The sequence below is a fragment of the Podarcis bocagei genome (genome assembly GCF_964188305.1).
Source record: "Podarcis bocagei genome assembly, chromosome: 7".
Lineage (NCBI taxonomy): Eukaryota > Metazoa > Chordata > Lepidosauria > Squamata > Lacertidae > Podarcis > Podarcis bocagei.
This window is the reverse complement of record NC_138132.1, coordinates 54,066,103-54,085,785: the sequence shown is the minus strand read 5'-3', so window position 1 is coordinate 54,085,785 and position 19,683 is coordinate 54,066,103. Positions and strand designations below refer to the sequence as shown.

The window sequence follows — 19,683 nt, the reverse complement described above, 5'->3', positions numbered from 1 at the left end:
ACTTGATGTGACTGATTTCAATCCATTGATTTTCAGTGCTTCTAAAATAATGGTGATGGCAAGCCTCTAGGATCTTGGGAGAAAGATTCCAAGGTATTGATAGCTAGTACAGGATCTTTTGCAAACTAGAAAGATCTGAGGCAGAGGAGCATTTTACTGTTAGGAGGCCCATTTGGGAATTTATTTATTTGAAAAGGAGAGAGGCTCAAAATACCGACCATAAAAATACAAGAAAAAATATCCATATCCTTTGAAGTATTTCTAGAGATTCTGAATCTGTATTCTTTTTTTAGAGGGAGGGGGATATAAATACTCTTTCTTTTGGAACACACTGGTCTTGTAGCCAGCTGTTTTGTGAAAGGATGGATAAATGACTTGAGGTGGGGGGAATAGTACCATATATCAGAATTTGTTTGTTGTCGTGAGATTTCATGGTCCTGAGATTTCATGGAAGCCCTTCAAATAAGAACACCCAAAATATGCCTTGTAAGAAGAAAAGAAATAAAATTGCTAAGGAAATTTGAAATTAAGACATGATGAGGTTGCAAATATTCTTGAAATGCCCTCTTCCAAATTTTGTTCTGTTTAATCCATCACGCTGTTACAATTAAATCCAGTTTCCCAATTTCCCTCGGAATGTAACTGAATATGTGAAAAACATGTCACGGATTTGACAGGCAATGCAGACAAACTGGATACACAGTAACGGGAAATCTCAACCTTCTTATTTCTGAAAAACAGACTCGCTAGCCAGTATTTTATAAGAAATTGAAATGAAAAGAGACGGGGAGATTTCCCATCTATTTTTGGAATGATTGCTCCTGTTTTCCGTTCTTCTACCCTGTTTCTGAAGTTCCAAGACTATTTAACTGAGTTACCAAAGGAAAAAAGAAAAAAGAAAATTATTCATAGATTCCCACAAAAACAAGCAAGCAAACAAAAAGAGGGAAAGGGAAATAAATAAATCCCACGCACCTTTAAATAAACTATCCAAACAATGTTTTGTATCTCAGATTAACTCCTTCCGAAGTTAAAATAATCGCCTTATCGTAAAATAGGAGTGATTGGAACGGGAGGGATAAGCTATATCGCTCCGATGCGTCTTTAAAATCCTCGAAGCAAGCTTCCCAGATACACAGAACGCTTCTTCGGACTTACTATTATTTATCTAATTTAAATAAATTTAAATAAATTCAGCGGATGTTGCATGGGTAGAGTGGCATTTACCTTTACATAGATCGCTTCCTTCATCCCCTTTTAAACTTTCCCATTGCTGCAGTCTTCGGGGATATGTTTGTCGGAAAAGACAACAGTTATAACGCCTGTTGCTTTGGAGCATCATCTAAAGGCGTTCGCGCCAAGCTCACGAGCTGGAGTTTGCTGCCCTCCACAGCTTAAAAGAGTGAATTGAACGATGCCCTGGAAAAACCTCCCGCCTGTGGAATGGAGACAGCGACACCTTGTGGGTAAATAACAGCAGCGCACACATTGTAGAACGTATCTGCCCGTACAGTAACACCCATTGGACGGTGTAGGACTTACTCATAAGAACCAACTCCTAGGGGCCGAGGTCACTTCGCCCCCTCCAAAAAAAATATTGAGGAGGCCATCCCCCCACCCCAATTGATGAGCATTCCAATTCAAATGGTGTGTGCGCGCCCCCAATATTTTATTCAAGTTAGCACCCCTGGACCTACTTCTGAGTAAGCATATGATTGCGCTACGCATCTTTCCTTTCACCTATCACTCGCTCTCTGTTCCTAGAAAATGTAACTTGAAAAAAGCGGCATTGCACATACTTTTGTAAAACGAAATCTAGAAAGAAAGAAAGAAAGAAAGAAAGAAAGAAAGAAAGAAAGAAAGAAAGAAAGAAAGAAAGAAAACAATAGAGAGCAACATCTGAACTTTAAAGGCTGGAAGCGAGCATCATTCATCCTTGACAAATGTATTTCCAAGTAAACGTGCGTGAACGGGATCAAGCTATAAATTCAAAGTAAACAAAAAATTATCCTAAAGTGCCCAGTTTATTGAAAATTCTATAGGGGTAACCGTATTTAGTCTGCTGGAAAGAACATTAGTGAGTAACAGAGGAAGGGGGGGTTGGTTGGTTGGTTGGTTGCTTCAGGAGCACTGTTTTCACCTCTATGCAATTTTTAATCAAATATTTAACTGCAAACTTCTCATCCTTTATTGACTGCAGTACTTAGATGCATTGCTGGACCTTTTAACGTTTCTTTCATTTTCTCCCGGCGGTAGTGAATGAAACAACCAGACTCTGCCGCTTGCAACGCACCCTTTGCGCTTGCCGAACTGCGCGCAGGTAAGCATGCAGCGGTCGCCGGAGGAGCTGCGGACTCCGGTACCTTCTTCCGCGCTCAGTGCTGTCCCTTCTGGGTTGCCGTAGTCCGCGTCAGCACGTGGAGCGAACGGCAGCTGGAGGAGGAGCGACAATGTAACTGGCTGGGCTGACTCGGCCAGCTCCGGGGCAGGCATGGAGCTGGCGCAGCAAACGGGCAGCCCCGGTAATGAAGGGGACGCTGGGCTTTACGAAGTGGGGCAAGGACCTTCCTGGCAAAGCTCATGCTTTGCACGCAGAATGCCAATCCTTGGCACCTCCGATGTGCAAAAGGTGGCCGATTTGGGCATCAGCTGCTGAGGCAGCCCCGAAACAGAATCCAAGTCGTGCCGGTTAAGCAGCATTCTGATCCCTTGTTCCTATGTGGCAAGTGGTGTGCATGGGGCAGAACTGGAGCTCTGGTAGTTGGTTCTGCCAGGACCGGCCCACCTATGAGGCCAAGGGAGCATAGCTGTCAACGCCCCCCCCCCCTTTAAGGGAAATTCCCTTATTCCAAATAGGATTCCTCGCAAGAAAAGGGAAAAGTTGACAGCTATTCAAGGGAGGCAACTGCCTCAGGCGGCAGGATCCACAGGGGTGGCAAATGCCAATGTCGATCTTTCTCTCCCCCCTGCCCCCCATTCTTGATAATAGCTCTTCACTCACTCCTTCTTCCCTGGCGGGGGGCGGGCACCAGTTTGCCATCCGCCTTGGGTGCCAAAATGTCTTGGGCCAGTCCTGAGTTCTACTATGAAGGGAGGTGAGCCAGGAAACTAGGCCCTGCGGTTCAGGGATGCATTCAGTCCCTCCACCTCAATATCTGGCTGTCCAACATGCTGCCTTATTCTGTAAACACCTGGCTCACTAGCCAACTAGCCCCCGCTTTGTTTGCCTCCTACTTGGGAAACTAAGCCAGGAAGAAGGCTTGCTCTTTCCTCTGCTTTAGGTGCAGGTGGTCTACTCGTGCTCAACTGGGGGTTGGGGCACTTGTGTGCTTTTGCAATTGCAAATAAATCAACCACAGAGGTGCTGAGGGAAGGGAGGAAGCTGTGTGCAGGTTTCTGTGCAATCTGCATAGGAACATATCAAACATTGGTCCATCTAGCTCTGTGCTGTCTACACTGACTGGCAGCAGCTCTCCAGGGAACATTCCCAACCCTGCCAGGAGATTGAACCTGGGGCCTTCTGCATGCAAAGCAGATGCTCTTCCCACTGAGCTATAGCCTATTCCCCACCATCTAGACTGATCTAGATTCTGAAGGGGCGCTGGAAACTGTTAAAAAATAGAATGCTTCTAATTTATTAAATTTATAAAGAATAAATAAATACTTGATTAAGGCTGCAGTCCAAACCCCACTTTCTTCGTAACTGAGCCCCAGGGAATTCAAGAGGACTTGCTTCTAAGTAGAAATGGTTGTGCTTGCACTATAAGGTATACCTAGAGTAAAGGTAAAGGGACCCCTGACCATTAGGTCCAGTCATGACTGACTCTGGGGTTGCGGTGCTCATCTCGCTTTATTGGCCGAGGGAGCCGGCGTACAGCTTCCGGGTCATGTGGCCAGCATGACTAAGCTGCTTCTGGCGAACCAGAGCAGCGCACGGAAACGCGGTTTACCTTCCCGCTGGAGTAGTACCTATTTATCTACTTGCACTTTGACGTGCTTTCGAACTGCTAGGTTGGCAGGAGCAGGGACCGAGCAACAGGAGCTCACCCCGTCATGGGGAATTGAACCACCGACCTTCTGATCGGCAACTCCTAGGCTCTGTGGTTTAACCCACAGCACCACCCAATTACCTCAGTAGACCTGTTGAAATCAGTGTACTTCTCAAGGGTGTGCTCTGAATATGTCTAGCATTGGATTTTGTCCAGGCTTATGTGGAAAATGCCAGTGTGAATCCATCCTGACTCTCACGTTCTCTTCTTTATTGCAAGGAGTTTCCAAGTGGGACATCCGCCATAAAATTTGGGACTACATGGAAGCAAATAACTTGGCTGATTTCCCAAGACCTGTCCATCACCGGATTCCCAATTTCAAGGTATGACAACATGGCCTCCAGGTGAAAATTAAAACACACAACATCTATTGGAACACATTCCTGCTTATTCCTACAGAGGAAGGCTGTCAATGGTTGGGACAGGTTTTGACGAAATACTGACAGTGAGTTTATTGAGTAACACGGCATCCGGTATCACCTGCAAATTTCATTCGGCTTCTGCATGCGGCCCTTGAGGCCTTTTGGGGCGGCCCTCGGCAACATTTGATTCCCTTCCCACAGCCCTTGTGATGCCTTCCCAAAGCCAGGTAAGTGAGGCAGTAGACTTTGGGAAGGAGGCATGAGGGCTCTGACAGGGTCCTAGAGTCCTTCCTCCTCCCCACCAAAGTCTATTTACTGCTTTTTCCAGCTTTGGGAAGAAGCTGGAAAGTCACCAGGACCCTGCCAGAGCCATGCATCTCCTTCCCAAAGCCTAGACCAGGGCTGGTTCCTGGGCCTTAAGTTGCCTGCCCCTGGCCTAGAGCCTTTCTTATTCAGCTTTGGAAAGGCAGCGTGAGGATTGTGGGGTCATCAAATTTTGGCTTTGCTCCCCCTCCACACTGTGTGACAAGGCAGTGTGCGGCCCGTGGGTTCTGTATCAAAGTAATCTCGTGGTCCACTTGGTATGAGAAGTTGGACCGCCCTGTTCTAAGGGCTATAGCTCAGTGATCAGAACATCTACTTTGCATGCAGAAAGTCTCAGGTTCAATCCCCAGCATGCAGGGCTGGCAAAGAGCCCTGCCTGAAACCCTGGAGAGCCACTGTAGACCAGTCTTTTTCAACCTTGAGTCCACAGGTGTTGCACTACAACTCCCATCATCCCTGACCACTGGTCCAGCTAGCTAGGGATGATGGGAGTTGTAGTCCGACAACATCTGGGGACCCAAGGTTGCAAAAGGCTCCTGTCGACAATACGGATGGACTGACTTGGTAGAAAGCAGCTTCTCATGATACTAAGGGCTAAGCCTCTTCCACATGTCGCTTCTTACGAGAGATATCTCACCAAAACAGGATGCACCACGTGCTTCCGCAAGGCTTCCTGATTTGCAGGAGTTCCAAAGTGCCAGGACTGTTAAAGTCAACCCTGATGCCCCCCAGAAGAATGCCCGCTTTTTAGCTCTGGAAGTGAGTATGCTGCTTTCCCCACTTTCTCCCTGGCGCAGGGATCTTTCGAGATGAGCGGCTCCGCCCAAGCATGGGATGTCTTTGATAAGGCCAGGGAGGTCAAGGTGGATCCTGACAAACCTCTGGAGGGAATCCGGCTGGCTGCACTGCAGGTAACCAGACCTTCGCTCCGAGGGGCGATTTTGTAGGCTCATTTTTGTGTGAACACCCTCCTGTCTCCTCTTCTCCCAGGCCAGGAAAGCTCTCTTGGTGCCAACCCCACGCCTGCGGACGGGGCTGTTCAACAGGATCATCCCTCCCCCTGGAGCAACCAAAGAGATGCTAAGAAAATGTGCCACCTCTCAAGTAAGAACGGCAGGGAGGAGGAAGCAAGAACAGTTTTTTTGGTTAATTGATTTCTACTGTGCTTCAAAAAGACTGCTGAGCATCAATGGGACTAGCTAGAAGGCGATTGAAAAGTGATTAAGTTTGCTAGATGTTTCTGTTTCCTCGCTTTCTTGATTTTTTCATATTGGTATGTGCAGACTGCAAAGCATTTCTACCATTCCAGGCCAAATAAACAGCATCCCCTATAAGGAATGGCTTGTTGCTGTCTTGTAGGTCGTAAAGTGGGGTTTTGGCGCCCTCCAGTGTTGGAATGCCAAAAGCAGGCAGGCGTTATGGGATATATTTTCCAGAGGAGTGCCTGTGTTAATCTGTTGCAGAAAAACAAACAAGCACAGGATCTTGTTGCAATGCCTTTTAAAGAGCCACAGATTTATCCCATGGCATAAGCTTTCGTGGGCTAAAATCCACTTTGTCAGGTGCATGTAGTGTGTTAGACCTCACGGGACTAGGACCTGGGAGACCAGGATTCAGTTCCCCAACCGGCCATGAAGCTCACTGGGTGGCTTTGAGTCAGTCACTGTCTCTCAGCCTTAGCTACCTCACAGGGTTGTTGTGAGGATAAGATAGGGAGGGACAGAACCATGTACACCCCCTTGTGTTCCTTGGAGTAAAAGGTGGGATATAAATATAGTCAAAATATTATTAATAACTAAAACGTTACTTAGTTAAAGGTAAAGGGACCCCTGACCATTAGATCCAGTCATGACCGACTTTGGGGTTGCAGCGCTCATCTTGCTTTATTGGCCAAGGGAGCCGGCGTACAGCTTCCGGGTCATGTGGCCAGCATGACTAAGCTGCTTCTGGCGAACCAGAGCAGCGCACGGAAAAGCCGTTTAGCTTCCCGCAGGAGCGGTACCTATTTATCTACTTGCACTTGACGTGCTTTTGAACTGCTAGGTTGGCAGGAGCAGGGACCAAGCAACAGGAGCTCACCCCGTCGTGGGGATTCGAACCGCCGACCTTCTGATCAGCAAGTCCTAGGCTCTGTGGTTTAACCCACAGCGCCACCTGCGTTACTTAGCTAGTAGTTAGTTAATAGGTTCGCATACGTGTACATATATACATACATATATTGGTGTATATTCATATAGGCAGTGCTGTCAAATGGAACTAAATGTAAAAAATGCAGTCTCTGATTATGGTCACATTCACACCATACATTTTAACAGTCTTGGAGAATCCTGGGAACGGTAGCTTGTTGAGGGTGTGGGAACTATAGCTCTGTGAGGTCAGCACCCTGTGAGGCCAGCACAAACGATAGTTCCCAAGGTTCCCTGTGACTGTTAAAGTGGTAGGATAGTGCTTTAAACATACAATGTGGATATGAATAAATCCACTATAAGTTTAAATGTAAGCAAGATGACCATCCACTGCGGCAGAAACTGATAGTAACATAACTCCAGTGGAGCAGCAATCCATGATCGCAGTAGAAGCTGCAGGTGACAGAACTGAACTGCCTGATTAAGTTGTCCTTCTGCAGCTTGTGCTGGAGACCCCCTTTGAAGCTCCTTTGTTCGAGAATGAGCACGTTCAGGTCAGTGGCAGAACAGAAAACCTGGCATTTCTGAAATTGGGTTTAGGATGGGATTTCCTCCAAGCTGACGTTCCCAATTGCTTGAGAATCCCAGAAGAACAACTTGGCTGGCTTCCAAGAAGAGAGCAGGACCGGCTGTGCTGGATAGAGGAGGCTTCTGTTCTCTCTCAATAGACTGTTGTTTCATGCGGTGGGGGGGAGGTTTGCCAGGGGGAGGGAGAAGAGAGCAATTCAGGCTGACGGTGAGCATCCACTCTTCTCTTCCTCCTTTCTTTCTTTTCTTTTTCAGGGTGTTCGGGATTACAGCGTACCTGTTGGGCTGGACGCAAAGGTCCACGTGGACCTGGTTGTGGTAGGATCTGTGGCTGTCTCTGAGAAAGGTACTTGGCAGAAAACCATGTGGCTGGGAACTTCAGCCAGAGGGAAGCTGCTGAAACAAATTCCAGATAGCTAAGCCTGGGCAGATTATCTAAATAGAATAGAACCTCCATGTTTAGTGGTAGTATACACTCCACTGAGTATCAGTTGACGGGTGAAAAGATAGTGAGGGAGGGCTGTTGCCTTCCTGCCCTGCTTATGAGCTTCCTGGAAGTGTCCAGTTGGGAAGATGGACAAGGTGGGCCACACCATTGATATGATCCAGCAAGGCTCTTCGTATGTTCATATTAGTCATTATACTTGAGATCAGAGCCCCCATATACCAAGGCAGTATACCCCCAAGTTGGATAGCAACATAGGAAGCAGCTTCATATCAAGACAGGCTATTGGTCCATCTAGCTCAGTCTTGTCTACACGGACTGGCAGCAGCTCTGCAGGGTTACAGACAGAGGACATTCCCAGACCTTCCTGGTGATGCCGGGGATTGAACATGTGGGGTCTTTTGCATGCAAAGGTGGGTCACGGGTCTGAAAAGACCACAGTGTAAGATCATGGTCTTTGAGCAGTTGTGACTGGTGCCCATTGGGAGCTGTAGAGCCGAAGGCAGGGAGGTTGACAGTAGGTGGTGCCAGAGCCCATAGCAGGAAGAGCCCACTAATTCTAGTTTTGTCCCATCCTCCTCCTGCCTGCTGGGTTCTACAAGGGCAATACTGAGACTTAACAAATGGGGAACCTGACAGGCTGCAGCACACCCAGAAAGGTTGTAAGAAGGCAGGCAGGTAGGGACTGGCTGAGGGCAGGCCAAGGTTGTTAGAACAGTGCCCCATTCACCCTAACAAGACCAGCCTGCACTGTCTTTGAGTCGTGGCTTGCAACAAGGAACGTCTACCAATCACAAAAGGAGGAGTGAGATATGAGGTGGTCATATTTGGGAGCCAGTGGAGCATCAGTATCTTGGCTAGATGCAGTGGCGTAGCGTGGGTTGTCAGCACCCGGGGCAAGGCAAGTAATTTGCGCCCCTAACCCATGGATTTGCGCCCCCTAACCCTAACCCCCAGATGTTGCGCCCAGTGCGGCCGGGCCCCCCTGCACCCCCCACGCTACGCCACTGGCTAGATGCAAGGCTACGTCAAAGTTTTAATTCTGAATGAAAGTCAGCAGCTGAATTTTTACTATAATGTAAGGAAGAGAAGAGTGGATGCTACCTGGATCAGGTCAGTGGCCCATCTAATCCATCTTCCTGCTTCTCACAATGGCCAATTAGGTGCCTCAGTTGGAAAGCCTGCAAGCAGGCCCAAACACAAGAGCATTCTGCCTTCCTGCAGTTTCCAGCAACTGGTGTTTAGAAGCATTGCTGCCTCTCGCTGTGGAGGGCAGAGCATAACCATCATGGCTAGCAGCCATTGATCATGTATCCTGCAGTCCTCTTTTGTAGCCATCCAAGCTGGCTCCTGTGAGAGTTAGTTGAACTATACAGACCTCATTATAAATAAATAAAGGCAATTAGTTTTCCAGGTGGGGTCCACACTGTGCAGTGGTTCTGTTCAGGCTATTCTACTCCAATTCCCTCACCCTTCCTCTCAATATTCCATTCCCCCTGCAGTAGTCCATGCCCACTGAAGATGCTCAGTTCTCATTGGGCTCCAATGGCCGAATTTTTGCCCTCTCAGGGTCTCCCCCAACACACACTAGCTATTTCCTTGCACTTTTCCAAACCTTGGAGTTATCTCTAGCCTGCTGAGACCTTCCTCCTGAGGGTGAGTCATGCTGTTTTGGTTAGATAAGCTGCAGTGGAGGCTGGTCAAATGGGATACTGCCCAACCAACCTCAGTCTCCCCTCAGTCAGCCCCCAGTCCAGGGGGTGGCTTCCTCCTCAGTCTCAGTGTTGCCCTTGTAGAACTCAGAAGGGAGGAGGATGGGGGCAAAACTGGAAGTAGTTGAGTCCGCCTCTCATTGGCTCTGGGCCTGCCTATTATTGGTTCTGGCTCCACCTACAATTGCTCTCCTTGCCTTATGCCCTACCAATCCTGGTGGCATCAGTCACCACATTTGTACAGCTAAGTTTATGACTAGAGAAGAGAGAGTGTGTGTAATGATTTTCCAGGACTGTAGGTGGCAGACTTCCTCTTAGAAAAAGGTACTTATCTCTCTGACTCCAGCAAAGATAAATCCTGCAGAGGTGGTTTTAGAGGCGGCCACACTGGGTTTTGTGCTGCAGGGGGTAGAACGGTGTTGTAGAACGGTGCACAAGAGTCGAGCAGTGCTGAATTTTAGCATCGCATGGGACACCGCTGAAATTTGAGAGACCAAGGTCTGCTACGGAATCCCTCTTCTAGCACTGGCTGCATCATCTAGAAACAAAGAAAGTGTGTTGGCTTTTCTTCAGAAGAATCCTTGTAGATTTAGCTGAAGGATGGATGAAATAATAAACAAAAGCTTCTATGATGAGCCAACCTAACAGATTTTGTTAGTCCGGTAACTATGGAACTCTCTGCCACAGGAGGCAGTGATGGCCACCAACTTGGACAGATTTAAAAGAGGATTGGATAAATTCACAGAGGAGAAGGCTACCAATAGCTACTAGCCACAATGGCTATGTTCTGCCTCCTTGGGCATAAGCAGTAATGCTTCTGGAAACCAGTTTCTGGAAACCACAGGAGGGGAGAGTTCTCAGGTCCTTCTTGTAGGCTTCCCAATAGAGGCATCTGCTAAGTCTCTGTGAAAACAGAGTACTGGCCTGGATGGGGCCTTGGCCTAATCCAGCAGGCAATTCCTGCTTATGTACAGGTATATAAACAATGAATCCGTGTGGTTGTTTCTTCTTCTGGTCTCTCACTTTCTCACTGCAGGCTTCCGAATCGGGAAAGGGGAAGGCTTTGCAGACCTGGAGTATGCAATGATGGTCTCCATGGGAGCTGTAAGAGAGGACACAGTAGTTGTCACAGCCGTTCATGACTGCCAGGTAACAACAGCTGCATGGAACTGGGGCAACTCGCTACCTGGCAGGGTGAGGCTTCCTGGGCACTGGGCAAGATCTGAGCTAGGAAACAAATTTTGGTGATTTCTGTGTGATATTCAAAGTAAGCACTTTGCAGAATTAAACTCTGCCCCTTCAGATCGTGGTCAGGGGAAACGAGACAAGTGAAGCACCAAATATTGCACTCCCCAGAAGCCTACTGATTTCCCAAATTCAATAATCTCTTTGTAAAGGAAAAATATTTGGATGCAAGATCAACCGTGGAAGCAAAAACTAGAGGAGATCATGAGCCTCTGTGATGAAGCAGGCAATGGATTTAAATTTCAGCTGAGCTATTTGCTCTGACTGCAGTATTTCTCCTATTCTCTGAATGGAACTCACTCCTGCAGGAGGCGATGATGATCACCAACTAGAATGGCTTTAAAAGAGGATAAGACAAATTCATGGTGGATAAGTGGTTAATGGCTGCTAGAGCTGTGATGAGTATGCTTTGCCTCCACAGTCAGAGGCTTCTGAATACTAGTTGCTGGAAAATGACAGGAGGGGAAAATGCTCTTGTGCTAGTCCTGTTTGAGAGTTTCCTGTAGGCATCTGGTTGGCCACTGTGAGAACAGGATGCTGACCTAGGTGGGCCATTGGCCTGATCCAGCAGGCTCTCCTTGCCTTCTTATGGTGCTAAAGGGCTCTGCATTTGAAAGCCACCTATGAACTGATGATATTTTTCCTCCTCCTTAATATAGGTGGTTGACATACCAGAAGATCTGCTGGGCGACCATGACCTAACTGTGGATTACATCCTTACCCCAACGAGAATAATCAAGACAGGGTGCAACCACCCCAAGCCACAAGGGATCCTCTGGCACAAGGTAGGTGGCCTGTTCTGCAATCAGCAGTTTGCTGGGGTGCTAGAGAGGCATTTCAAGTGTCTTGCAGAATGTGCATTAGATGTGCTATAAATGAGTAGGTTGTTGGTGACAACAACTAACTATTAGCATCAAAGTCTGAGGCGTAGGGCTAGTGGGTTAGATGCAATGTTAGTCCTATGCAGATTAGACCCATTCAAATGAATGGGCCTAAATTAGTCACGTCTTCTGATTTCAGTGGTTCTGCTCTGAAAAGGAAAAACACTGGGTACAGTCTATTATTTAATTCAATTTGGTAGCAGAAGGCTGGACTAGAGGAAGCAAAGATAGCCCTATGTGTGGGGGTGGGCAGGGGGGGGAGTGTGACTTTCCATTTTTAAGGGGAGCTGTTATTTTTACCACCCACCGAGAATAAAGCTAGTATGTGGACAGACGTATGGGCCTGTTATTGTTTTATAAAGTATATCAATGTGTGGTTTTTTAAAATTGATTTGATGTTTGCATTCATACAAAATTTGAGACAAAAAATAAATAGGAGGAAGAAGCACGATATTAGAAGACCAATAACAGAATGACAAATAATTCAACCAGAGGCAGTGAGCAGTTTATCGATTCATACAATCATACAAATATACAAAAAATTGCATCAGAATAATAATTATTATCCTGATATAAATATAATACTTATAAATACGTTAATGTAGGTGAGGAAGTTTGCCTGAGTAATTCTCCTAAAATTTTAAGTTATTGCCATTTATTTATACTAGTTGTTTATAATTTGAAGTTTGGGAAGAATCATTATCATACCATCTCATAACCGAAAAAGCGTTGCAGCTAATCCTCCATCCCACCCCCACCCTGTTTGCCATTCCAAAGTTTTTAAAACATTGTACATTCTTGTCTGAATCTGTTTGTTTTCATTGTTAAATACTGCCAGGATGTCTAGGAATAGAGAGCAGCTCAGGAATATTGGAAGCAGAGTGGGGTGGAGACAAGAAACATCTCAATTTGAATCTTCAGGCTGATTGGCTCAGGTGTGTTGCTGTGGTGCCCATTGGCTCTGGTGGGGTGGAAGGCAGGGGAACCAACAGTAGGTGGAGCCAATGAGCCAGTGACGGGCACCACTGCCCCCTGATTGGTTGTAAGTAAGAAGGCAGGCTTGAAGCTGGTAGGTCAGAGCCCCATTCAGCCTAATGAAGTAATGTTGTGTTGATTACTTCATAACAAAAGCACTGAGGGATGGAGAGGGGAGCCTGCAGATTTCTTTTTATTTCCTTGTTTGTTTAAAAGTATCTCCACCTGCCTTTACCGCTGCATAGCCCTGCAAGTGGTTTGTTGCAGAACCAAAAATGGTTGCAGCAAAAGTAGCACGTCAGAAAGCAATCAGACCAAAGGTCTAGCCCAGCATCCTATTCTCACGGTAGTTGGCCAGATGCCTGTGAGAAACCCACAAGCAGGATTCAAGCTCAAGAGCTCTCTCCCCAGTTTTGTACCCCAGGACCTGGTATTCAGCAGTACAGGGCCTCTGACAGTGGACACACAGCATAGCCATTGTGACTAGCAGCCATGGATAGCCTTCTGCTGCACAAAGTTGTCCAATCCTCTTTGAAAGACATCCAGATTGGTGCCCATCGCTGCTTCCTGTGGGAGTGAGTTCCATAGTTTAACTATGCACTACATGAAGAAGTATTTACTTTTATTTCCCTTGAATCTTCCAACATTCGGCCGAATCGTCCAATCCAAGTGCAAGAGCAGTCTCCCCTCCTGAGGTTTCCATCAACTGCACCCAGAAATTTCTTGAGAGAGGGATGAAAACTTCTCTCTTAGCCCCATTCTCTACAAAATGTAAAATTTATTTCTCTTTTTGTTTGCGGTGGGGATTTTTGTGGGGTGGGTGGGGAATATCTATTCATTCTCCTTATGTTTTTGCTCTCCCGTGGCGGCTGTTGTGATGGTCTCCCCCCCCCCCCACAACAACTCCAAATTTAGTTGGCCAGAAATGCAGCAGTTGCTGAGCTAAAGAGGAAGATTACAACCCAAATCTGCCTTTGCGAACAGATGGCAGGACGAAAGGAAGCACAACCTTTGTCCCAAGGTAGATCACAGGCTTTAATCTCTCTCTCTCTCTCCCCCCCCCCCCTAGATAACAGAGTTTTTGATATACAGTCTTCCCTGCAGACCAATCCTGTCTGCCGGAGTGTGAAAAGCAACACAAGAGATGAAAGAGTTCCTGGAGGGAGGGCGGCCTTTGCCAGAGCTAGGCAGATCTTGCTTGCGATTAGAAGTGGGGGAGCCAGAGATGGCTGAGGAAGTTATTTATGGAGGTTGCATCCTGACACTAGATATGGCAGCCATCAAAGCAGTGGGGAGAACTCCTAACACTAGAACTCGTGGACATCAAATGAAGCCGGTCGCTAGAAGATTCAGGACAGATAAAAGGACTTCTTATTTTTAATCTTTGTTGGAAGCCGCCCAGAGTGGTTGGGGAAACCCAGCCAGATGGGCGGGGTACAAATAATAAATTATTATTATTATTATTATTATTATTAATGCAATATATAGCTGAACTTTGGAAGCAGTGGTGGCCACCAACCTGGCTGGCTTTAAAAGAGGACTGGACAAATTCATGGAGGATCAGGCTAGTGTTGGCGACTAGCCATGATGTCAATACTCTGCTTCCAGCCAGAGGCAGTAGTGCTTTTGAATACCAGTTGCTGGAAACCACAGAAGGGGAGAGTGCTCTTGTGTGTGAATCCTGCTTGCCGGTTTCCCACAGACATCTGGTTGGCCGCTGTGAGAACAGGATGCTGGACTAGATGGACCATTGGCTTGATCCAAAAGACTCTTCTTGTGAAAATTAGAATTATTCTGCTCTCTTTGTATATATTTTGCTTGGTTTTTCATCATTGCTTCTGCTAATCCTGGGAATGGTTGAAGGTATGGCCGCTTGGACCGGACATAGTGGCAGGCAGAGGACACCCCCCCCCAACCCTGCCTGAAGTTAGGAGTTGTCTTCAAGAGAGAGCAGGGAGGCAAATCATTCCCATGTCTTGAACAAGGATCCCACCCTCCTCTTTTGCTGTTATGACTTAGCTAAATAAAGACTCCAAATACATAGAGAGAGGAGTTGGATTTGACTCAAGAGGCATTTATTTGCATTGGGTCCAGGAGTGATCAGCGATGTGAAAGTGGGTCTGGAGGGAGAACAACTCTCTTTGGACCATTTAGCAGAGTGTTTGTGCATTCCGCAAGGAAATTTGACGAAAACCAACAGGAGGTTCTAAATCGGGGCTCCAGGAGAAACAGAGCAAATAAAAAACACTGTTCCAAGCCAGTTTGGTGTGCTTTGCATATGACGTCACCAAATACTCTCCAAAGGGCAGTTTGCACAGCTGAAAATGCTTTCTCTGGAATCAGCAGAGATGCTGTTCAAGCACTGACATTGTCCAGCAATTGGCTGGAAGCTCCTTTTTTTCATGCCACTAATAATTTGCCTGGGAGCGCTGCTTTTATTAGTCAAAAGCCAGTGTTGTATTGTGGTTAGAGCAGGGGAAGCCAACATGGTACTCCCCCAAAGTTGCTGGACTCAAACCACCCATCAGCTCCCAGGCAGCAGATCCAACAGTGAGGGGATGATGGGAGCTGTAGTTCAACAACGTCTGGAGGGCCACAGGTTTGGGAAGGTGGCGTGTCGGGCTAGAAGTGAAAAGCCCTGGGTTCAAGTTCCCACTCAGCCATGAAATTCACTGGGTGACCTTGGGGCAGTTGCTGCTTCTCAAGCTAACCCTACCTCATAGGATTGTTGTGAGGATTTTTTCAAGGGTGTTGCGTATCCACCACCTTGAGTTTCTTTGGAGAAAAAGCCAGGTATAATTAAATGAATGGTGTTTTTGTACTGCTTACGTTTTAAACTGCACATTTATCTCTTGCTCTTTTAACCAGAGTTTCTCAAGCAAAGGGGGGGGGAGGGAGATGGGTTCTTCTCTCTGAAAGAGCTTACAATCTAAATCATAACTAAGGTGAAGGGTGAAGAGAAACTGTCTAATTTTTTGCAAGTAATGGAGTTGTAAGTGCTATTGTCCAGACTAGATCAGAGCCAGAATGAAAGGTCTCTGAGCGTACCAAAGGAAAAACAGGTCATAAATGTTATTAACATGAACAGTGCTCTCCTCCTGCCCCCCATCACAGCTCTACCCACCTAGAATGGGGGAGCCAATAGGGAAAGTTGAGGAGGAAGGATCCAGCACAGCACTGGATCATGCCTAGCAAGTCTGTCAGGACAATGTGCTATAATATGAATAGCCAACATTGGTGAAATGGGTAGTATTTCTCAGCAGCAGCTTAGTCTTCACAGATGCTAGGTGTGCTTTGTGTATCTCTTACGTCATCCAATGCTACTGGCAGAACTGTGTGATTGCCTGGTCTTGCGTTTTGAAGTTTGGGTTCAATTTAAGGAGCAGGGGAACTAACTCTTCTCCATGCTTTAGATCAATCACGAAATGCTGGGGAAGATCCCAGTCCTCAAGAACCTCCGCCACAGAGAGAAACAAGAAGGCAAGGATGTTGCCCTCAAGGACGAACAGCGAGATGTTCCAGCTGCTGACAAGCCAGTGAGAGTTGCCAAGAAGAGCAGACCTGAAAGAAGCAGTTTCCAGGATCAGGCCAGCCTGTCCCAAGCAAGTCCAGAAGGTGGGGCATCACCAGACAGCTCTCCCCTCCCTGATGCACCTGTCGCTGTGTATGTGGGCAGCATTCCTCAAGGGACCAGAGTGGGCGAGTTAAAGGATGCCCTGAGACAGCGCCACGCAACCCCTTCAAGACTGACATGGCAAGGAGCACAACACCGGGCATTTCTCAATTACAGTGATAAAGCCGCAGCTGATGCTGCTGTTGTGGCTCTACAGGGCTTAAGCCTCCACGGTAGTCCACTGAGAGTAGAACTCGCCAGGAGCCAGCTGAGCAAAGCAGGAAGCAGGCCCAGGTGAAGCTGAACGGACAGGCAGGTGCAGATCTGGGTACACCAATGGAGTACAGCGTGCTTGAAGGGTTTTCAAAATTGGGTGATCTTATCGATCTTGGAGGCTACTTCTTTGGACAGGGACCCTGGGTCTTCACAAAAATAACTGGTATTTTAATGAATGCTGAGGCTTTAGAACAGATTTTTTTAGCTACTCCAGATGTTGGACTCCAACTCCCATCAGTCCCAGTTAGCATAGCCAGCACTCAAGGATGATAGGAGCTGTAGTCTAGCAAATCTGGAGGGCCATGGATTCCCCCCAAGCTAATCAAAGCTACATTACCCAGAATCCTCAGCAGGGGGCAATGTCAGGGCTTGGTCTACATGGCAGAACCAATGAGTCTGCCGTCTCTGCATGTTCCCTTAAGTCGAGAACTAGCACGTCAAGAATAGTTCTAACCCAGCCCATTCCCTGTTTGCTAGCTTTATGCTGACATGGAGGTGTTTTCTTTCAGTTTTTAAAGATAGTGGAGCAGGCAAAGATGTGATATGCCCCATCACCACAGTCAAGAAATGGAAAAGTCCCTTCTAGCATATCACTGCTCTTGACACCTTGTACTTCTGCTGGTATAAATCAGTTTAAACCACTTTGAACTGACCATGTAAACATACATTCTATGGAGAAACCATTTAGACCACTTTGTGCAAATCCTATTTGGCCATGGTATTGCTTGATGAATCAAAATTATACGCACCTGCCCAGCTCTCTGCTGCTGCTCCCTTTATATCCATTTACTATTTCGCTGCATTCAGATATGAATTATAATACTTGATATTTGAGTACAACTACTGCATTAGAGCTCCCATCATCCCTGACTATTAGGCCATGCTGGCTGGGGCTGATGGAAGTGAGAGTCCCACAATATTTGGAGGGCTGCAGGTTCCCCATTCCCTTGTGAAAGAGGGGAATGCCTCTTCTGAATAGAGTCATTCTTCCGTCTCTTCCAGGCAGCAGAGAATGCTGCTTTTGAAATGAGGGATAGGGGACCTTGTGTTGCTGGACTACAAGTCCCACCATCCCTGACCATTAGCCATGCTAGCTGGGGCTGATGGGAAACGTGGTCAGACAACCTCTGGAGAGCACCAGGTTCAGAAAGGATCCTCTGTGGAGAAGAGTTGATGTGAAGAGTGCATTTAGAACACGTGTGCACAAATGCCTTTTACAGAATAAAACTAATCTCTTGGATTTCCCCTCCCTCTCTAATTGTATGTTTCTTTGTTTCCTGAAAAAACTGGTGGGATTGTGGCTGAACCTTTTTTTCTAAACAGAAGCTCTTTTGCAGCCGATCTCAGGCAAAAAGTCAAAATAAGCATTGCGATGTTCTCTTTCTTTGAAAAAGAAAATACAAGAGTTGGAAATATTTTTCATAGCTCCAGGATGTACTCTTAAGTATATTTTAAGCCCATTATGATGCCCCAAGAGAGGCAGACCTTTCAGAAAGCATTAAAGAAAACCTTTTCAAGGTTGTAGAGTTGCTTTCTGGGCAAAATCCCACAGCCTGTTCTGCCTTCTCTTTTTTGCAACTCCCCTTTTTTTTGCCTTAGGAAAACAAAAGCTAAAAGCAATTATATTGATGCCCTGCAACAGTTTGAAGGAAACCACACAATGGGAAAATGCCTCTTCCCGTCCCTTCTTTTTTTCCCCAAGAGCTTGAGCACTAGGAATGTAGGAAGCTGCCTTATACAGAGTCAGACCATTGGTCCTTCTACCTCAATGTTCTCAACACTGACTGGCAGCAGCTCTCTGGGATTTCAGGAAGTTCCTTTTCCAGTCCTGCTTAGAGGTGCCTAGACTCAAACCTGGGTCCTTCTGAGTGTAAAGCAGTTGCTGTGTCTCTGAGCCACTGCTGTTCACCATATTATACTACTGGAGCTTATGGCTTGCATCCGGGGTTCTCATCCTATACAGAGGAGACCCATTCAAAATAACGAGTGTAGCTAACTCTTACGTTGTAATTAAACTAAGTTGTATTCAGAGTTAGCTACCTACTCCTAGGACAGGGAACATGTGACCCTCCAGATGTTGTTGGGTCTCCAATTCCCATCAGCCCCAACCTGGATAGCTAATTGGCAGGGATGGTCAAACAAAGAACTGTCCTGTGTGAGCTCCATCCATCAAAAGGGGCTTCTAACCTGCTCTTCTTAAATAGTAGCACCATCTTTCCATGCCACCCTGCAGATATTGCATTTCAAGCTCCTTTGGAAATTCTGCAAAATTTCAAATGCAATTTCTGATGCAATGGGAAATGCTCAGAAGATGGGGGCCAACATTTTTCTTGAGATGGTAAACACAAACCACCTCCACCTACTTTAAGTAATTCTTTGGGTTGGGGACCATGGTTTCCAAAAAGCATAGTGATTTTCAAGTCAGATGATCCAAAGGATGGTCCCTTTCCTGTTCTGTACACTGGGTTTTTAATCTATAGAAACCTCTGTGGGGAATAAAAAATATAGCTAATCAGCCAGAAAAATAGAAAATAAAATTGCAACATTGTTTAAGCAAATGATTAGACCAATTAATAGACTGTGGGCTGAGTAAAATTGGAGTCCCTGGTGGAAAGCGGGCGTGTGTTTTTGCTTTCTTTTTAATTTTATTTCCCTATAAATAGAATAAACAAAATGGTGAAATAACTTGCATACAGTGGTACCTCTGGTTATGAACTTAATTCGTTCTGGATGTCCATTCTTAACCTGAAACTGTTCTTAACCTGAGGTACCACTTTAGCTAATTGGGCCTCCCGCTGCCGCCACACCGCTGCCACACGATTTCTGTTCTCATCCTGAGGTAAAGTTCTTAACACAAGGTACTACTTTTGGGTTAGCGAAGTCTGTAACCCGAAGTGTTTGTAACCTGAGGTACCACTGTATATGAGAGCATGTGGATAACGCATTATCAAAAATATTGACTTAGGCCATTAAAATACAAAGTTTTGGTAGAATACAAAATATAAAATAAAAACATCCATGTAGCTATGATATAGTAGCCTTTCCAGTATCTGAGTTTCCCCAGAAAGCTGTGGTAGTGGTTTTTCT

At 46.4% G+C, this 19,683-nt stretch overlaps 2 protein-coding genes across 6 annotated transcripts in view; one reads left to right on the top strand and one right to left on the bottom strand.

Annotated features, from left to right (window-relative positions):
• FOXL1 (forkhead box L1) overlaps positions 1-1,311 on the bottom strand; it is a 32,039-nt gene extending 30,728 nt beyond the window's left edge. Inside the window, exon 1 of the mRNA XM_081201258.1 lies at positions 1,228-1,311. The gene's annotated coding sequence lies outside the window, so the exon portion shown is untranslated. The remainder of the gene's footprint in view (positions 1-1,227) is intronic.
• Positions 1,312-2,423: 1,112 nt separating this feature from the next.
• MTHFSD (methenyltetrahydrofolate synthetase domain containing) lies at positions 2,424-17,841 on the top strand. 5 transcript variants are annotated; one of them, XM_081202145.1, is made up of 8 exons: positions 2,424-2,522; positions 4,269-4,372; positions 5,533-5,646; positions 5,726-5,839; positions 7,705-7,795; positions 10,643-10,755; positions 11,511-11,636; positions 16,121-17,841. In XM_081202145.1, the coding sequence occupies exons 1-8, from the start codon at positions 2,492-2,494 to the stop codon at positions 16,616-16,618; spliced, it is 1,191 nt and encodes a 396-aa protein (XP_081058271.1). In that variant the 5' UTR covers positions 2,424-2,491; the 3' UTR covers positions 16,619-17,841. The 5 variants fall into 5 exon arrangements, with proteins under 5 accessions (XP_081058271.1, XP_081058272.1, XP_081058269.1 ...); XM_081202146.1 differs by lacking the exon at positions 5,533-5,646 and adding an exon at positions 5,381-5,494; XM_081202143.1 differs by having other exon boundaries at positions 2,479-2,629.
• The last annotated feature ends 1,842 nt before the right edge of the window (positions 17,842-19,683 follow it).